At 40.7% G+C, this 19,947-nt stretch overlaps 1 protein-coding gene across 3 annotated transcripts in view; it reads left to right on the top strand.

The window, feature by feature from the left end:
• Positions 1 to 19,947, top strand: part of LOC122776015 (low-density lipoprotein receptor-related protein 8-like) — a 71,493-nt gene that overhangs the window by 8,344 nt on the left and 43,202 nt on the right. For all 3 annotated transcript variants that reach the window (XM_044036338.1, XM_044036346.1, XM_044036328.1), the window contains exon 3: positions 15,348 to 15,470. In XM_044036338.1, coding sequence (XP_043892273.1) covers positions 15,348 to 15,470 — 123 coding nt within the window. The remainder of the gene's footprint in view (positions 1 to 15,347; positions 15,471 to 19,947) is intronic.

Raw genomic sequence — 19,947 nt, 5'->3', positions numbered from 1 at the left:
CTCCAGGAGGATGTGTTGTCACATGTTGGATCACTTTTGAGAAAAATACCACTTGATGTAACTCAACAGGACTTTCTTGTGAATCTGTGCTCATAGTTTTGAGGATTCTGGGTCTGGTTGAGTGAGGCTCAGACTTTCACTTTATTTTGATTTATCTGTTTGTGGACGAGGGCACGGCGCTCATCAGTGACCTACAGAGGACATTATTTCCCTCTGAAGTCAAACCAGTGTAACGGTGCAACTGCAGTGAGGAACAAATGACTGAACACGGCTACCCCGTCTCTTTCTTTTTACTGATGATTCAGTGTAGCTGGATAATTCATGGGTGTCATCTCTGCTCACAAAAGCAGAAACTTTCACCTCACAGTGACGCATTACATCACCGCCGTCGCTGTGTTTATGCTGCGTGTACAGACCATGAAATCATTCCATCTGTGTCCACATGCCATTGACAGGCTTTAGACCCACTGTGTCTGGTTATGAATGAACTGATGCTTCCTATTTGTGTCGACGGTAGCTCAGTGGTAGAGCGAGTCGTCTTTCTACCCGAAGGTTGTGGGTTTGATTCCCGGCTCCGCTAGTCTACACGCCAATGTGTCTTTGGGCACCCCACTTGCTGCTCCAGACGGCTGTGCCGGCACCGTGTAAATGGGTATGATAGAAAATGCGCCGTATGAACGTGTGAGTGAATGGATGAATGGCAAAACTGTAATGTAAAGCAGCTTTGGGTGGTCATCAAGCCTAGCAAAATTACAATGTCACAGACGTGTAAAGATGTAGCTTCTCTTAGAGCTGAGAGATTTTAAATGTAATTAATTCTATATTTTCATTAATAAATAATCCACTTGTTCCCTTCTCATCCTTGTGCAACCAAAACTCTAAAACTCTGAAGATATTTTATTTTCTGTAGCAAGGTCCCATCCGTCAAGTGCAAATCTTAAAAATGCTAATAATTAAAGCACTGCAAATGAAGAGAACACATTTATACACACATTTTAAGTATAAACAAGGACACTAACTACTTTGTGAAATGAAACAGACAAAAGCAGCAGATCCTTTGCATTTTAGGAGATATGCATTAAATTGTGTTGGACCTAAATGATAAATAGTCACATCATATCACACTGTTATGGTTTTCAGTGTTGAGAGTCCAAAAAGTGTAACGTTAGGGTAAGAATTATGGTGACTTAAGACGAATGGTCAAGCGCAAAGATTAACAGTTTATTTTGGACATGGTCTGAAAGACAATGACATTCATTTATTGTATCCATGGATTCTTCTTGTGGTCTCTTAGTTTGACATGATCCGATGCGCACGCGCTGCAGATCTGACTGTGGATGAATGTTGAAAAAATAAAGTGTTGATTACGTTGGTCAGTATCAGCTAAATGAAGTTCTGAATGTTCTTTAGTTGTTTTAGTCGTAAAGTGGTTCCCTGCTCCTCTCAAGGAATGGATGATCAGCACAAATGCAGACTTCATTAGCTGAAGTTTAACGAGGATTTATTATTTTTCAACACGCACTGCATTACCTGAACGACGATAGCAAATATAGGTGAGGCTAAAACTTATAAAACTGCTGTAGAGTTTTTAGTGTGAGAAGCCTTGAATGTATGTAAACGGGAACCATCCAATTATAACCAGCATTAAATTAGATGAGGAGTGGTTCCCATGTGTTCATTAAATGACAAAACCACTCCATGAACTCATTGCTTTATCCTCACTAAAAAAAAAAAACACACTCTGAGACATTTTAGCAGCTCGGTGTGGGCGTTTTCTTCTGTAGTCCTGTTTTACATCAAAGTGAACTTTTTTGTACTTTCTAATCTTACAACAGCTGCTCGTATTTTCATTTTTTTAGTGCTTCTTGGAATGTTCACAGTGAACGGATGATGTATGAACCACAGGGAATGAAAATGCCAAGTCACAAAGTGCTTAGTCTTGTCATGGTTTGGATGTGCAAAGACCCAGATTGGCTAATCTTTGTGCTGTTGGTAGAAAGTGATGTTGAATTTCAAACAATTTTTTTTGTGATATGAAGCATTCTCAACCCGTTCAAGGAAAAAAGTGGATCTTGTATCAGAAACATGCCTGTTTTAACTCCGAAAGCAAATGTTTCAATAACCGTCTACATAAGGATTTGTATCTAAATTCAATAGTGAACGGGTGTGTTAACATCCAAGTTGTAGCTCAGTACTTCAGCAGGAGTTTTCATTAAAGTGTGAGGGAATCTTTTCGTGATTGAAAGCGGAGCAGTGGGAAATGTTAGCTGCAGTTTGCCTGACCTCGCCATTTGCAGGAAACCATATTGTGATCAAAGCGCAGAGGCTAAGCTCTGCCCTGGGATAGATTCACTCACTCACTCACTCAATGACTGACTGTCTGTCTGCCTGTCTGTCCGTCCGTTACTGCTACTTTATCCTCCACATGAGGGTTGCTGGAGCATATCCCGATATTTTAAATATGTTGTTTCTCGCCATACAATGTACTCACAGATAAGACCCACAAAAGACTATGAGAATCACGTGATACGCTATATACATCATCGTGAGCTGCTTTATTTGTATGCACCAGTTGTGGCATGAAATATCACGTAAGCACTTGTGACATGGATCAAGTACAAAGGGAAGGAAGGAAAAGCAGTGGAGTCGAGTGAAGTAAAGATGAAAGAAAACCAAGGAGCTGGTTGTTTAACCGTTAACTGTTTTCTTGCTCTTTTCTGATTGATTTTAGAGTGGTTGTTTTTCAGTGGTATTGTTGTGATTTAGATACGTTTAAGTGTATTAGATAAGCCAGACATCCCATAATACGGCGCCTGTTGTTTCTCCTTCAGAAAGATCAAAGTTGAGGATGTGCTTCTTGTGGCGTGCTGATGAAATGTGGAAGATTCTGTGTCATGTGTGCACTAAAACGCAGTGTTGGGCACGAGTTCCTGCCTTGTAAAAGTAACTATACCAGGGAAAGTAAATATTTATTTTGTTTTTCAAATATGTCAAAGAATTTTGATCTCTCCCGCCTAACATTAAATTCAACTGTATGTTGTACAGTAATTAGTTAGATTACCCCGTTACTGAAAAAAGGGAGTATGGAGTATCCATAGCTTGTTGGAACGAGAACAGCTACTTCAGCAACAAGCTGGCAGATGCACCTTGTTTGGTTTGAATGAAGATAAACTGAGCATCTTTATGGGAGGCTTCAACTCACCGTAGAACATCTGCTCATCCTATTAAACAGCCATACTGCTGGGAACACCTGGCGAACGTGCAGCTTCTCTGCACTACTTACTGTCTGAAGTTCATTTTCTCTGTTTGTCTATGAAAACACTGACAAAGCAGGCTTCCTTTACTGCTGTTTAAAAACAAAGTAAATTGCACATTTTTATCCACCCATTCCATTATTTTCCTTTGAGGGTCGCATGGGGAGCTGGAACCAATCCCTCTTGACACTGAGCCAATCACAAGGCCAACGTACAGAGACAAAACAACTTCTATCTCAAACTTTCATGCAGTTTAATTAAGTCTCAGTCTAACTTAATCCTGTATGAATCCACAGCTGAATAATGGGCATGTCTGTGGACTGTAGGGGAAAGCTGGAGGTCACACACACACACACACACGCATTATCTAGCTTTTATTGTTTGAGTGTCAGCAGAGAAGCTGACACTAGGTGAGAGGGAGCGGTTACAACCTAAGCACATCTCCAGGACCAGGTCCACAGGTCCAACATGCTCACAATAATGGTCAATTTCCAGTTGGCCAAATCCCCAATCTGCATGTCTTTGGACTGTGCGAGGAAGCCAAAGTACCCACACACTGAGAACATGCCACCTCCGCACAGAAAAGCCCTTGGTTTAACTGAGATAGGAGGGAGACTTTTGAGCTGGACAAGGAGGAGAAGAGACAAAGGAAAAGAGAGGAGAATGCAGTAATGCATCATTATGAATGCCAACTGCCATAAAACACCAACAACAACAGAGGAAGGGAAAGCAAGAAAGAAAGAAAAGGGAGGCTTTGGTGCAACACTGTGGATGTAAACTGCTGCAAACGCCAAACAAGAAGAACAAGAAGAAGGACGGGGAGGAGGAGGAGGAGGAGGGATTCAAAATGGGAACCTTTTTTTCTGTGGGGTTATGAATTCCAATGGCATAATAATATGCTACAGTGCAGAACAGCTTTTTTAGATTTCACCTTCAGTATAACCTGTAAACCGAGTGCATGTGAATAAGAATTGCCACAGCCCTGCAGTTATAATCTGCTGCTGTAAAACCTTATTCAAAATCCAGACTGTGTGATTATTCTACTGGATGTTTGCATCTAAGTGCTGTTGTATCCGCCTGCTCTACCTCCTCCACTATCGACAGACTCTACACTGAAATCATTATCCACTGTACCTTTTAATTTGTAGAGGTGCCCCGGGAAATTAAATTACCTCATGCAAAAAGAAGCGGCCATTGTATTTTAAAGCTTGTAGCTTATTCCATGTGCAAGCTCGCATTCATTTTTATGCCGAAAGCTAACCGACAAGCTAGAATGTGCTTCCAAATGAGTCCAAAATTTTAAAGCCATCTCTCCTGCGTTATCACCCTTTCCTGAAATCACTTCTGTTTTGTCACATTTTGTACCTGATGAATGTAGTACAGCAGATGTATAGCAGAAGTATTATAATATATTTATATACATATATGTATATGTGTATATATATATATATACATATATATGTATATATATGTATATATGTAAGCTAATAAAACCCTTCACTTCTGTTTTATTAGTTCAAGTGAAGCTAAATCTAAAGCGCTGCATCTTAAGTGCGTAACAAATGTCATGCTTTTAGTGGAGTCGTATGAGATTTACATGCGTGAAAGAAACTGCAGTAAAGAGAAGAGTGACTGTGTCACCTTCAGCTTCTTTCCTCAAAGACACTCCATTAGAAGGGCCAGGTGTATGCACTCATACTACACGCTGTATATGCTCTGCAGAACGTAAAATCTCTGCGTGTTTTATCAGCAAATTATTGTTTTGATTATTCATGTTGATTATTAATGGTAAGCTGCTCTGGTGCTGAGCGAGAAACCTTCAGTCAAAGTCTCTCAATAATAATCTGTTTCCATGGTGAGTGGCCTCTGGACCCTTTGAATGGTTTCCTTTTTACAGTCATTCACAGTCACACAAGCATTTGATGGACCCACATTGAAGGAATCCACTCCTACAGTCCATTAGTATCTGCTTCTCCTGTCCAACTGCCATGGCAGGAGGAAGAAGAAAAGGGTAAGACGTGGGTAAAGAAGACTTAAAAGGCAGAAAAACGGGTGCTACTTGCAGGAAGTGGGTGAATGTGCGTGTATGTTCATTATGTTGCCGGGTTATGTTCAAATGCAAACAGCTGCTGCCACTGAAATCTGATTGTACCATAATTACTCTCTCTCTTTCTCTGTTGCTAGGGGCAGATTTTTCCAGAACAAGAAAATTTGACCTCAGGCAGTGTTACACTTATGCTAATTCTCCTCTGCAGCTGGATATGTAAAATTCTGCTCTCAAGTCGTGTCATAATCGTTTTCTGTGCTTTATTTTCCAGGCCAGTGAGGGTCTTTCTCTAAATTCTGTCTGATGCTGGCATTGTGTGCCATGTTATTGAACTTTTACAGGGAAGACAATTGAAAGAGAGAGAGGCTTATTTTCTTTCCCGGGTTAAAAGGCTAATCTCCCAGTTCCCGTTATAGTCCCTTGGATAGTAGATGGGTGATGTAGGTGATGTTGGCACACAGGAGCTAACTTGTTGTATAGGCTTATGTGTTTGGCTGCGTTGGACTCAGATTTGCAAGACTCCTTTAGGGTTTATAAAAAAGGAATAAAGCATTAATCGAAAGTACTGAAACCGTTCATGAATATCTTGTGTGTTGTGTTCAGGAAAGCAATGTAATGACATACTTGTGGTTTTCTGCGAGCACTCTCACAGATTCATTTAACAGCTCGTTATCAACATTAAGCCTCATTCACACTTCTATATATGTATATAATGACCGTGTGTCTTTTACCCATAGTGCTTCATTAGCAAGATGATATTCTTGATTGCTTTTGTCTTTTCATTATATTATATATCTTTTATTATTATTATTTCATTATTTCATTATTATTCACCTGAACCTAACTGTAGGTCAGACTTGACCAGATAATCTTCTCGTTGCCTGTGTTTAACAAAAGCTAAGGCCAAACTTCAATCTAAATATTTTACAATAACGTTTGGGTACAGTAAAATAATGCTCTTGTGGAGCTCGATGAAGAGCTGAGCTGTGTTGTAGCAGAGAAATCAGCGAGAACATGCAGGACAGTGGGTCCTCACGAACCAGGACTGAGACACTCGGGGCGAGACAATTTGTAGAAAATATGTAATTGTGATTTTTGTGAAAAACATTTTCTTTGTGGTCAACAGTACATGCTGTTTTTAGGTTTTTAATCTTAGTCTTTTTGAATGGATAATGTAGCTGCTGTTATCACAAGGGACAGACTCTTAACAGAGGCTTTTTCCAAAACATTAACACTACACAGAGGTGGTAGAGTCAAAATGTCAACATCTGGATAAAAAAAAGTATCTCATTTGTTTTGGTGTTTGCAAACAGTTTTGTTCTAGACATGAAAGCTTACTTTTACTAGATTTACTTTGTTTGTACTTTTGGATTGCCACAAAATATCATCCAGCATGCTGAATGGTGAATGGTAAATCTTGGTCAACAGTGTTGTTGAGACTATACATAGACATCATGAGTATGTTAGCAAAATAATAAAAATAATAGCCCTAGTGCTTTTTCATTGTGACAGAACTGCCGGTGTCGCTTACTGTATGTCTCCGTGGTGAGCGATGGATTATAGTTATAACTGCTTCTGACAGCCGGATGAGGATGGAGAGTGAAATGAGATGATTGTCCTTGTGAAGGGGAAATCACTTTGGGAGTCCCACAGTTAATTTCCACTCAACTGATGCTCTACGACACAGACCCTCAATTCTAAATGAGACTTGTATTGCTGCAAAAATACAGTTTCAGCTCCCACCAATACTGTCAGGTTGAATGAAGCCAAAGTTCAGAGGTAAATTTGCTCTCGGGCATAGTCACATTATAGATGATGTCAATAATCCTGAAATAATGTCATCTTTAACTTATAGGAGTGAATCTGAACATGGCATGTGATTTTCAGTAAATATGCATCAGAGATCTTTAAGATTTGGAAAAGTTCTGCACTATAAATGTCTTGACTATCTTCGTACTGTGGGCTTTATGCTAAGACTTCTTTGATATCTTTAAAACTAACGCTGAAATATATGACCAGAACTCTTAAAGATGAGGTCTGAAGACACTTCAACTCGACTTTAATGAACAAATATGTTCTCCCCTCCGTAATATCTTTGAGCACCTACCTTAAGCAAGCCAGTGAACCCCCCAGCTGTGCCAATGGATGTGCTGATTGCAACACGCTGTGCTTTTTCTGTAGTCGCAGGTTTCAGGTGGTGCTGTAAATGGTTTAAATGTGAAGAAAATCATTGCAGAGAAAGACTAAGTGTGTGCAGTCTAACTTTAACCTCAATCATTAGCGGTTAAAAGTGGGGACTCTGATCAATACATTTCTGAGGAAAAGAGATCAGAAAATACAACACTTTCAAACGTGCAGCCTCTGCAGAATGTGTAACTTGTGATTGTGAGGATTTTGGTTTGAATCCAGACTGTGGTGTTTTTACGGCAGGAGGAAGGAGCGTTGGAGTCATTCTTGCTAAAGTGTGCAGGAGAGGCTCGACAATACACAACCTCAAAATGTGCATTTGTTCAACAATATGTCTTTGATTGCAAAAATACGAGTGTTATTTAAAGTCATTAACAATTTCCTTTCTCAAAATTCTTGCGTTAACTTGAAAAACAATGAGATTGGCACAGCACCCCCCGCGACCCTCATGTGGCGGAATGAAGTGCTAGAAAATAGATGGATGAATAAAAGAGAACCAGCTATTTTCAACCATTCCCTGTTTTCCTGCTCTTTTCTGATAAAAGATGGATTTTTTGGGGGTGAATGCGGCTGCTCCAGCTGTGCAAAAGTTCACAATATCTGACCTTTGGAAAGGAAAGAAAAACGGCAACAGTGGCCGGTTCGTGCAAAAATCCACCGGTAAAAAGCTTGTCTGCTTCTGTCATCGCTCACTGTAATTAGACTCCTCTGTCAAACTGATTTATATCTCTCCAAGCATGTGAGACGCTCAGCAATTGCTTGCCTCTTCATTTGCAGCAGCTCATGTTTTTGAAGGCACAACAATCCTCAAAGAGAAACTTTGCCCTCGCACTGGTGTCACGTCGGATGACTTTCAGCGACGCTAACAGTCACAATTCACTCTTCAGCACATGGAGGCGGGCAGTCCATGATGTGTAGCTCTATGGCTCCTACCTGCTGCTCTCTGACAGGCTGGTTGAGCAGTCTACCCTCTCCATCATCATGCCGTCCTCTTCTGCTTGGCTTTGTTTTAATTCTTGTGAGATTTTAATTGAGCTTTCCAATGAATCACTGGTGCAGTGCAAAGACAAGAACATGTACCTCTTGATATAACTGTGTTATCACTTGCTTTCAATCATTCCAGCAGAAATAGTCAATGCATCGGGTTGGCAGACATTTCACCTAGATTGCATCACTCATGCTGCTTTAGTAACAGCACGTTTTAGCTGTAAAGAATGCGCAGATCATGGAATGCTTTGTATTCTGTTTTTAAAGATTCATAAAAGAATCAAAATATCAATTGTGAAAAAGTGCTCGGTTTGAATCCTGTTTCTGCCCATTGTGTGTATGTTTTTTTTCTTCTGGATCCTTAACGGAAGCTCTGAATTCCCTGTGGGTGGGGATGTGAATGTCAGGTTGTCTTTGTGTGTTGGCCCTGTGAGAGGCTGAGGACCTATTGCCCAATGTCAGCTGGGTTTGATTCCAGCTCCCCAGGTAACTGTTCATAAAATGTTTGATCGTGAAAATAATCAGTGAACAAACATCAAAAAGAAAATATATTTTAATGTATGGTCATATTGAAGTCAAGAAGTCAGTACATATGACAATTTAAGATGGTGAAATCACACATTTTCTTTTAATTTTATAAAACACTTGACCCAATCCAAGAAGACCCGGGTTCACGACCTGGCTGGAACAAGGGCCTTTCTGCATGGAGTTTGCATGTTCTCCCCGTGTGTACGCGGGTTTCCTCCCACAGTCCAAAAACATGCAATATGGGGATTAGGTAAATTGAACACTCTAAATCCATAAGTTTGAGTGTGAGAGTGGATGGTTGTTTGTCTCTGTGGGGCCCTGTGATGGACTGGTGTACTGTAATCCCCCACCCTCCTAAAGCGGTAGAAGATGAATGGATGGACTTGAACCCATCAATCAGTTATTGTGCATCCTCCTACTCCTCCTCATGTGTCTTCTCTCGCCATTCCTACAACTGACTCACTGCACTCAACACTTCTCGGCCCGCCTCGTACCAAATGAACAAAAAAAAGCCCAAACCTTTCTGGGTTACTGGTGCAAGGCGTAAGGCCCATTTTTTACTCTATTGTCATGTGCTTCACATCTCTACATGTCTTTGTTGGTATGGATGTTACGCCATGAACTGAACGTGCCCCGGACCGTGACGTACGTACCAAACGGGACAGATTTTGTTAAGTGAACCGCTCCACCCCTACTGACTACTCTCACTCAGTTGCCCTCTCCGGATTTACTTATTTTCATCAATCAAACACATCACAGATCTCCATGCTCTGCACTAGACACAATCAATTATTGATTGTGTCTAGTCTTATACATTTTATTACCACACTGTCATGAATAATTTGCAACCCTTTATGTCCCAGCAATTCAACAATCACTGCTGTGTTCAAAGACCACAAACCACAATCTGTTGTTTTTGTTGTTCAAAAGTCACATTTTTGACTGCACTCTATGCATATTGTTCTGATCCTTTTATACATATATATATGTATATATATATACATATATATATATATGTATACTGGATACTTTTCACGTATCCAAAATGTTGACATTTTGTGGCAGACCTTCATTTGTCTTACTTTCCACACTTGACCGACCTTAATTTGAAGTGTTCAGCATGGTTGACTCTAACATATACAGAGGCATCTGACGCTCTGGCTAACCGCCCGTGCGTTGCATGGCTACATGGACGCCAGACTGCTCGGATAAAAATGTTGACGTGTGGCTGTAGATGAATTGCGTTTTGCTTCTGAAAACCAGCGAGCACAGGAAGAAGTGAGTGTGGCAGAAGGTCGGACACATGGAGAAGGCATCATGCAGGGAACGGCAGGGACATACACAGTATACGGACATGCATGCATGTGTTTGGCCATATGTTTGCTGATATTCAGATGGGTGGCAAATATCACATGACATCATTCTGATATTCCACCTACAGCACCAACCACACAGACACACATTTGACTACATTATTTATTGCTATGTTTATCACATTTTGCACTGCTCGCCTGTGATGCCTCCCATTGAGTCAGCAGATTTTTTTGGGCGAAGAACCCGAAATGCATCCACATGCCGCTTTATGCGTGCTTTGGTGTTCTGATGGATTCAAAGTGGGTCTATTGGCCAAACTGCGCTCACAGCACCCTCTGCTGGACCACACAATAATTACTTAAGACAGTCTGTTGTAATTCTAGACTGTATAGTTTGAGTTTGACTTTTTTGAATTTTAAGGTTAGAGTTTAAAGTAATTCCCCACACGTTTGAATGGAGATCTGAATTTTTGGATAATAAGTGTACACCATGTTTTATTTTAACACCATGTTTTATTTTTAACAATTAATATTTTAGCAATATTAAGTGCCTAAAAAATTATATATTTGTGACACTTACATGTCTACACCTCTTTTCCCATTACTTTGTCTCTTTCCCATGTGCTCCATTCATGTTGAACCAAAACAGCAAATATCAGCCTGATTAATCTGGACATCTAAAACCTGCCACAGTGGCTGTTATCAATTGTTTAGTGCATTTAGGTCTGGGCCCTGTATGGGACAGTGACTAGCCCTGGATCTGGCACTGGTCCACCTTTCTATGAGTTCAGCTCAAGGAGAAAGTATATGAGGTGATCAATTAGTGCTTCTTTTATTTCAAATTCTGCCAAGCGACTTCAAACTAAATATCACAACATTGATTCAAGCTTTATTTTTGGAAAAAAAAATGACAGCCCTAGTTAGAGCTCAGTCCCATGTGCCTTTTTAAATTCCTCTCGGCTCCGGTGGCTTACTGCTGTTTGCACAGTCCTGACTGACAAGAGACAATACACGGTGAAAAATCAAAAAAAGTACGGGTAAAAGCATCAACACTCTAAAGGCAGCTGTGGGAACCTTCTAGGTATATAACAACACATACCATAATTAGAAATGATCAAAGTAAAAATTGTCTGCCCTCGAGCAATCCTCGAGACTCCAAATAGGCTAATTAAGTTCTATAATCATTTGCTGAAACTATTTCAAGAGCAGCTTGTTGAGGCCCGGTGAATGCCACGCTGTATTTTGTATGCCACCACATTATTCTATTAATTTTGGAAGGTTTTTGTCATTTGCATGCTTAAGCCAACAGGATACATTATGTTTCCTGCTTTGACAATGCTCCCCCCCCCCACTTCACTTTCAGCTAATGAGGCCATTTGTCTTGTGTTGCCCAAGAGAATGGGCTTATCACTGCATTAACTATTAAGCCTCTTGGAAAGAGCTGTCATTCATATCCTTCATGGTGTCCGTTTTGTATTTGTTACCTCTTTTTGGGATCCTCTCTGGTATAAACACTGACCTTGTCAGGACCGGTAGTCCTCATGGAGATCAAAACCCGGTCCTAATAAGGCAGGACCATCTTTCTGAGGAGCTGCTTAAGTTTAGGGCAAAGATTTAAATTGTGGGTAAGTGAACAAGCAAGAGCAAACAAGACCATTTCAAATTCTCCCTATTAGCATATCCACTCACCTGTGTGGCGGGGAGGATGTTGGCGAGGGGTCATGTGATCACATAGGTTCACTAGTGGTCATGTGACAGCTTCTGCTGCAGTTTCAGTGTGTTTTGTCGTCTTTTTGCAAAGTCATGTCAATACTCGGTAATGTCGACGTGCATATCTTTAAAACAACAATCGCGATATTATCTTAGACGATATATATTGCCCACCTCTGGTCCAACGTGCATGGCCACATGATTGGAGCTCAAGAAAGATGAAAGGGAGAAGGAGCTGTAAAATTCTGACATCAGCCCCAGAGGCGGAGGCGCCAGGTGTGGTTGTCGGAGCGTGGAGCTCCTTCACACTGAACCTCCTCCAGGAGACATAACATGGCTGGGTGAGCTCCCCTGTGCAAGGACCTCATTCTGTTTGTGCCACATCTCATTTGTATTTCTCACAATATGTGTGGTACACACAACACACAATGTATCAGTGTGTTTCTTTTCTTTCTTCCAGAAAAGTATCTTGAAGACACAACAGTGAATGGCTTTACATGTGTGCAGCACATTTTGATTAATGGACTGGATTAATTTGAAAGAATATTGCCTTTTTACTCAGTGTCACACTTTCCATTTCAAATCCATAATGCATTATTAGTCACTTTGCATCTTTGCCGCATGTGATGAATCACTCCTGCTACTGTATTTTCCATCCTACCGGCTAACAAGTTCTTCTCAGTCTCCCGTCACCTTCCTCTACAGCCCTCCCTTGCACTTGCTGACTTAACATTTTAAAGCCTCCCCTAATTAAAATAGAAAGTTATTCCAAAACAGATGGCATGGGATGGCTTAAGTAATCATTGCCAAGTGAACCATGGCCCGTGTAGACCTCGAGTGAAATGCAAGTTCAATTGGATTAAGTAAGAAGCACAGACAGTCGGAGAGAAACAGTTTGAGCAGACACATCTGACCTGAAGAGGCCACATATACTGCATCAATCTGAGATGTTCAAGGTCCCTGTCATGCCCTATTGCAATGATCATGCAACGTTGTGCGAGTGATCCGCACATACTCAACACTACCCTTGTCTCTCCCTTTGTCCTTCTCGGGGGAGGCATTATTATAGACATGAAAAGTTTGTTTGGGAGGTTGAAATGTTCAACTCGCATGTTTTTGCTTTTACACCGACTGTGATTTACGTTTTTTTTTGCGCAACTTAAATTAAATAGAAGGTCAAATCATGGACATGAAACATGTGATGCAACTCCAATGAAGACATTGAAATTTGCTCAAGTTCAAATATTTCAACTTGTCCTAGTCAGCGCTGAGCTTTTTCCAACGTCCCGAGGCTTTATCAGAAGTGGAGAACTGTTGCTGTATGTGCGAGACTGAGCGAAGAAGGAGGGGTCTACATTCGCATTTTTTACGTTCACCTTTCAGGATCGAGTGGGAAGATCATGTGAATGTAATGTTTCTGTTGAGGATGGTAGAAATAAACTCTCAGTTTGAAGCTTCACCTGCCAACATGAGCGATAAAATCCATATGTCAAATGTGACCGCACTACCAACGAGTCTTGCACACACGAGGGAGGTGAGGGTTTAAACCCTCATTTTTGACATCACTTGACTTCACCTCTAACAAAGGCCCGCGTCTCGGCGGCTCCCTAATGAGGACACAATTGGCACTTCAGCTGCTGAACAGTGGCAATCAAAAATGTGTTTTCGTGTCGTGGCAGACTTAGACAAGGGAAACAAAGGAGGAGAAGAACGGTGGAACCCTATGTTAGAGGGAACAAAGGGAGAGGGAGTGTCTGTCTCTGCAGCTTAATGGGGTCAGTTCATTACATTTTGCAGGGAGAATGTTCATTTGAAAAGTGAAATTGTGGTTCCGAAAACACTTATTGCAGAAACTTTCAAATAGAAAGAAAATGGTGGTTGGTCATTTTTTTATAATTGCACTTTTGTCATTAACAAATGTAAGGTTTTAGCTTTGATAACTGTTGATAAATACTACGTTCTCATGCAACAAAGACAGAAATACTCAGTCAATCAAACAAAAGACAGGTAAAGCAGCATAGCTTTATGTAGGGATATTGTGAAATGGAAATTAATAATCACAATTAATTTAGTTATTCTTAAAAATTAAAAAAACAAAACAAATAGTCATGTGTGGTGACATATTACTGAAATATCCCTGGATTTAATCGCCCTTTATAAACGAAAGAAAAAGTCATCATCTCTACACATTCAAGCTTGCCATTAAATACCAGCAATTGTCAACATCTCTGTTGATTGGAGCATTTATTTATTTATTTCCGTGCTCTTGTTCATTCCAAGTATTGGCAGCTCTACAACACCAAGTGTGCAATCTAACTCTATATTGCTACCCTTTTCATGCCGGCTGTTTTATTAAAGTTAAAAATAAACCCCTTAATCACTCAAACTGATGTTGCAGTTGAAGTCAAACGAGCTGGCGAGACAGTCTCTGCAAGTGAAACATTTTCTGTCTTAAACAAAGCATGTGTTGGGATGCAATGTAGGACATCAGTGTCTCAGCCAACTGAGGACGGCCCTGATATTGCCTTTTAGATTGGTGTGAGCTGAGCACGGCAAAGAATGACTCACACACCTTCAGCTCCCTGGTCATCTCTAAATGCTATATCTAATTTGAAACATCAGAGCGAATAGAGGACCCGTTATTGAAACAGTTGTGTCTGTGGAACAACAGCAGAGCTCCTGTTTGTCAGTGATTTATTACACCATGTCGCAGGTCCTTCCGCAGACCGGGAGAAATGAAAAGCCCTGACCTCTGCCTGCCTCACACGCTCTGGCTGAGTTTTCAGCTGATTTGCCATTGGTTGTTTGCTGTGTGTGCTTGTCTTTGTTGCCTATTTAGGACGTTTTCTTGCATTAACACTCACCTCGTCAGGAATAAATTATGGTTAGGTTTTCTCTCATTGCATAAATGAACCTTATCCAGATCTGTTTTTTAAGTGCAGCTTTCTGTTTCAGTTTGCAGGTGAAAAGTTTTAACCGTCCTAATTCACCCTCTATACACTGTGATTGAAAACCTCGAAAAGAGAGTCATACAGCATAGTGTAGAAGAGTTAAGAAAATGGGGGAAAATGGAGATACTGTAATTAGTGAGAGATATCAGGAGAAAGAACACTGGGGAGGACTGCATAGTAATAATTTGAGAGATGGTGAGCCTGATCTCTTCTGATAAGCAGATTGATTTCTGGGATTCAGATAATATTACCAGTTTCATGGCAGAGCCTAACACGAGAGCCGGAGCCTGGCGATGCCTTGATGCCGCCATTAACAGCCCTGTTCTCTTTGTCTGCCCCTCTCTCTCTCTCTCTCTTTCTCTCTGAGCAGCAAGGAAAACCTGTGCCCCTGCAGAGTTCGCCTGTCTAAATGGCCAGTGTGTCCCAGGACGCTGGCGCTGCGACGGGGAGCCAGAGTGTCCCGACGGCTCTGATGAGGCAGAGGAGACGTGCAGTAAGTGAAACCGTTCACCTGATCACGTACGAAGTCTGAAACGCTGCAAACAACGAGTTCTGTCAGATTATCTAAATTGTGCTTTTCGATCCACTGAATGCTGGCTTAGGAAATAACAAATTAATGTTGTTTTTTTGCACTTAAAAGTCTCTATGTGCCAATAAAACCGAAATAGATGAAGATTCTAGCAAGAAAACACTGCGTTTCTATTAAGTAAATGAAATGCCACTAGTTCACAGTTTCATCACAATTTATTTTAATTACTAGCAAGCATTTGTCAAAACTCTTCACAGAGTCGGCAAAACTGAAGCAAAATGTGTTCAGTGACCACTGTCCCCAAAGAGTCAGTCACCTGCAAAACACTAAACCTTTGCAGCAAACGCTAACACACTTTGTTCAAAACAGTTAAAAACACACTTGAGTCAGAATGATGGGAAAGTCGTACGTTTCTGCTGCAGGCACATTTTAATCTGTGGCAACAAATGTGTAGAAAATAATGCACAATTAAATGAAATAATCACAATCATTTTAAATACAGGTGAGTGAAGTTGCATCTGAAACGCTGCTAAGGTGACCTGTGTTTAAGTATACTCTGTGCAAGGGCTGTGCTTTAAGAAGGTCGCCATCTTATGCTGCTGTGTTTCTACAGTAGCCCAAAGAGCTTGCTTTACAAACAAAGAAGAACTTCATCCTTTCTTGTTTGCAAAGGCCACCATTTGTTACAATCTCCAGTCTCACATTTAGATAATTATTAATTTTTACACTGACCTCTAAGCTGCTGATCAGTGTATAAACCATATGCAGTCGCAAGTGCTGACATTTCTCGTTAAGGTTTTCCCAGATTGTGTTGTTTTTTTGGTCTCCACTGAAAATTTGGATCAGACTCTTCAGTCAAAAAAGACTGTGGCTGGATAATTATATTGGCATTTTGTGTGCTGCACCTGGATATGCATTTGCGCCCTCCTGCCAGTCGTTTTCAGACAAGATTTAATTTGACTCTCCGGCGGGTTGTGTTCACATTGCTAATTTCCCTTGTTATCTCAGTTCTGGCGGCAGTTCAGCCACCTCACCTCACCGCCTCCTCTCACCCACGCACTTCAATGCTCAATGCAGTCTGATGGGTGAGTGCAAGAAAGGCCTCAATTACTTCACTGCCAAGCTGTTAGAGCTGGGGATCTTTGGCTGTCTCACTTAAAGCCAGTGCCAGTCGAGTTCTCCCACACACAGGCCCTGATGAGGCTGAGGCCAGTTGACGTCTCCACAACCAAGCAGGGATGAATGAGTGGGAGGCTTGAACCAGATATTAATTGTTTTCTTTCTTTTATTAAATGCTAAATTCTTCATCTCACTAGGCTGCTCACTTCTCTGTTGGAGTTACAGATGTCAGACAAAGCTGAAAGCACTTCACCGGTAAAGTGTGATGAGGAAGGAAAAAGCAGAGAGTCTCTGTATGGTGATGAAAAAGCCCTCAACCCTGCCAGCTCTCAATGAGACAGGTTGATAGCACCATTATCTGATATCTTACACCGGCTTTATTGTAGAAAAACCAAAACTACAGGAGGGTTCACTGCTCATGTTCTGCTTAAACCCTGTTTAAAATGTTGTAAGTGAACCCTAAGCTCGCCAGATTGTCTGAGAAGACCGAATACTAGCAGGTGCTTCAATCTCACCCATACAAATACTGTATCAGAGCTTTATTATTATTATTATGGGATTCCTTACTGAAAATCTACGCAGTTTAGACCTCTGAAATAAAGGCGCCGGAAACTTTTGTTTTCTTTCTTCCTATAATAACCCTACATGCGGGAGCAAAACTTTTTTCTATCAGAATTAGTACAGTTTTGATTATTTTATGCAAATGATGACTGTTTGTCTCTTTCTGCATATCTGCAAGATACTGCAAAATAACTTGACTGCCGGAACAGATTACTATCAAATGGTGCCACTTTCTTGAAGTACTTGACAATATCACTGTCATCGAATCTAATCAAATGACATGCAAAATAAATGATGCCAAATTATTTAGGCTGTTATTCTGTATTAGCTATGCATAAGTTGGTTTTGTATTTTGTTATGAAAGAAATGTACGATCAAAAAATAATGACAACCCTAAATGTTGAAGCTTTTATGACACTGCAGAACCTACAAGTTAAAAGGTTCATAAGAATGATTTAAAAGTCCTGTCAGGGTTTTTTTTTTATATAAACTCAGTATTTGACGACGTGAAAGGTCATCTTTTAGAGCCATACTTTTGTCCATACACAATATTGTCACTATGGGAGAGAATAAAACTGCACCCAGCCAAGCACGAAATGAATCAGGAAAAAGCCAAATGAATATTTCGCAGGATATTCGTTCTAGTTTTGTTTAATTTTACTGGTTGGCTTGATGAATAATGAAATGGCCATGCAAAGTTTGTCATGTGACAGTTGAGGGTGATAAGGGAGAAATAAAGGAACTTCCTAAGAATAACAAGTTCAAATTGGAGCCAATCCCAGGTGACCTAGGGCAAAACAGCTCGTTTTTCAGACCCTCTAAAAGGCAAAATGTATGTGTTTTTAGAAAGTAGCCTAATATATTGTTGAAGTTTGTGTTTCACTCTGCAAACAGTGTATATCTATCATTTATTAGTAAAAATACGAAAAATCTCCTGTCCTGATGACATGCTCAGATGAGAAGTCTCGGCTTTGTTCGAGATACAAAGCTGTATCCCGAACAGAGGGGTTTGTTAATAAGATCCACTTCATCACAGCTTTTCTTTCTGTTTGAGTGGCTCCAACTGGATCCGTAATTACACTGCCGAGGGTGGAAAACAAGGAAGAAGGAAAACCCTCAAGGACGGACATTGTGCAAATGTGCATGCTGAACACTGAGCAATGGCAATCACTCTGCTCTTGAAAAGGCTCGGTCATCATCTGTCTCATTAACCTCGTTACCTGTCTGTGGCAGCCTCTCAATGAGGTCACAATGCACAATGGGAACTATGTCTCCATGTGCTGTATTTTTCCACATAAGACTGAAGAAGATGGAAAACCTATACGGTAACTCTGGCTTTCAAATTCAGCACAGTCACGCTGAAACGACACAAACAATAGCATGTTGCTCAACACCCTTAAACTCTGAAATCAATCGGTTAAAACGTGTTTCACTGCGTTAATTACAAAGTGACGAAAATTCACACCGACAACAACCAATCTTTGACGTGTTAGTCAGCAGTGAGAATTCATTATGTAAATGGCAGCAGCGACCGGGACCTGGGTGACTGTTTTCCATACTTGGAGCATGATGCACCTTAATGCGTCACGCTCCAATTATGTTCAAGCTTGTTATGTAGCCACGCTGCTGTTTGCCACGTGTAAAAACATCCTGCATAGTTAGTTAGTTAGTTTGGTCCACAGGTATTCACAAGTAAATGCAGGTACATTTGTGTTGACGCACATTACACACACATTCTTATAAATGAAATAGCAGCGTTCTGCACAAAAGGAATAGACCGAAAAGCTGTAGGCTGCAGCTTATTTCGCCTACACTAGGTACGTATGTTGAGCATGTAAGAGAATACATGCATTGCTCCTTCTTAATGCCAATGAATCAACATCATGACGTAACTTGGAATTTGATTTGTTATGTGAACTCAGTGGCTGACTTCCACGCATCTTAACTGAATCACTGGATAATCAACATATTAAGAATTCAAATTTGGATCCACGCTGAGTTACTCGTGAGTGCTGAAAAACGCATGACTCTCTGGGGAAAACCGTGACGTGCCAGAGCTCATAGCTTTTGTATCAGATTAATGCGCAATCAAGAATGAAGTGGGTCATTGCGACTGGCTGTGCTGCGGCATCTCTGCTCTTCAGCCAACGCTGTGACACTTTCATTTGCTCTGAGTTTTCTCCCTGAATCACTTCTTAGGATCACCGGGTGAAAGGGGGGCAATGTTAGACAATGACTTGAATTTTCCTGACAAGAACGCTGAGTGAAAATTAATTTGACGGAGTTTAGTGTTTCCAATTCCTTGAGAAATCACAGTGGATCATAGATGTGTCTCTGAAAGAGATTTCAATAAAACCTCTGTAAGCCTTGTAGATGTTGCTTCAAACCCCACAGAGCCTGTTTTTTTCCCTCTTAGAGTTTAAAATAAAGCCTCAATCTTACTGACTTCATTATGGGGTGTTTGTCATACACACTATGTTGCATTTTACTCGTCTGTGGGTTTCATCTTCTGGAATTACCTTTGATGTGATGAGTATGAAGTGCTATGAGAACACTTAAGAAGGTATATTTTCAGGTTTACTTATTAACTAAGAGAAACTTTGTGTGTTGTTTTGTTTCTGCCTCATTCCCACTATGATTCTTTATTTGCATAGTCAATTACTGATGTGTCTCAAAAGTAGCATTTTCTTCACTTCTTCGCAGATCCGATAATTTGGAACTGATGAGAATCTCATCCGTCGCACAGTCTGACAGTGTTGCT

The sequence above is a fragment of the Solea senegalensis genome, linkage group LG1, assembly GCF_019176455.1.
Source record: "Solea senegalensis isolate Sse05_10M linkage group LG1, IFAPA_SoseM_1, whole genome shotgun sequence".
Taxonomy (NCBI): Eukaryota; Metazoa; Chordata; class Actinopteri; order Pleuronectiformes; family Soleidae; genus Solea; species Solea senegalensis.
Note: the sequence above shows the minus strand (reverse complement) of the source record. Positions and strands in the feature narration are given on the sequence as shown.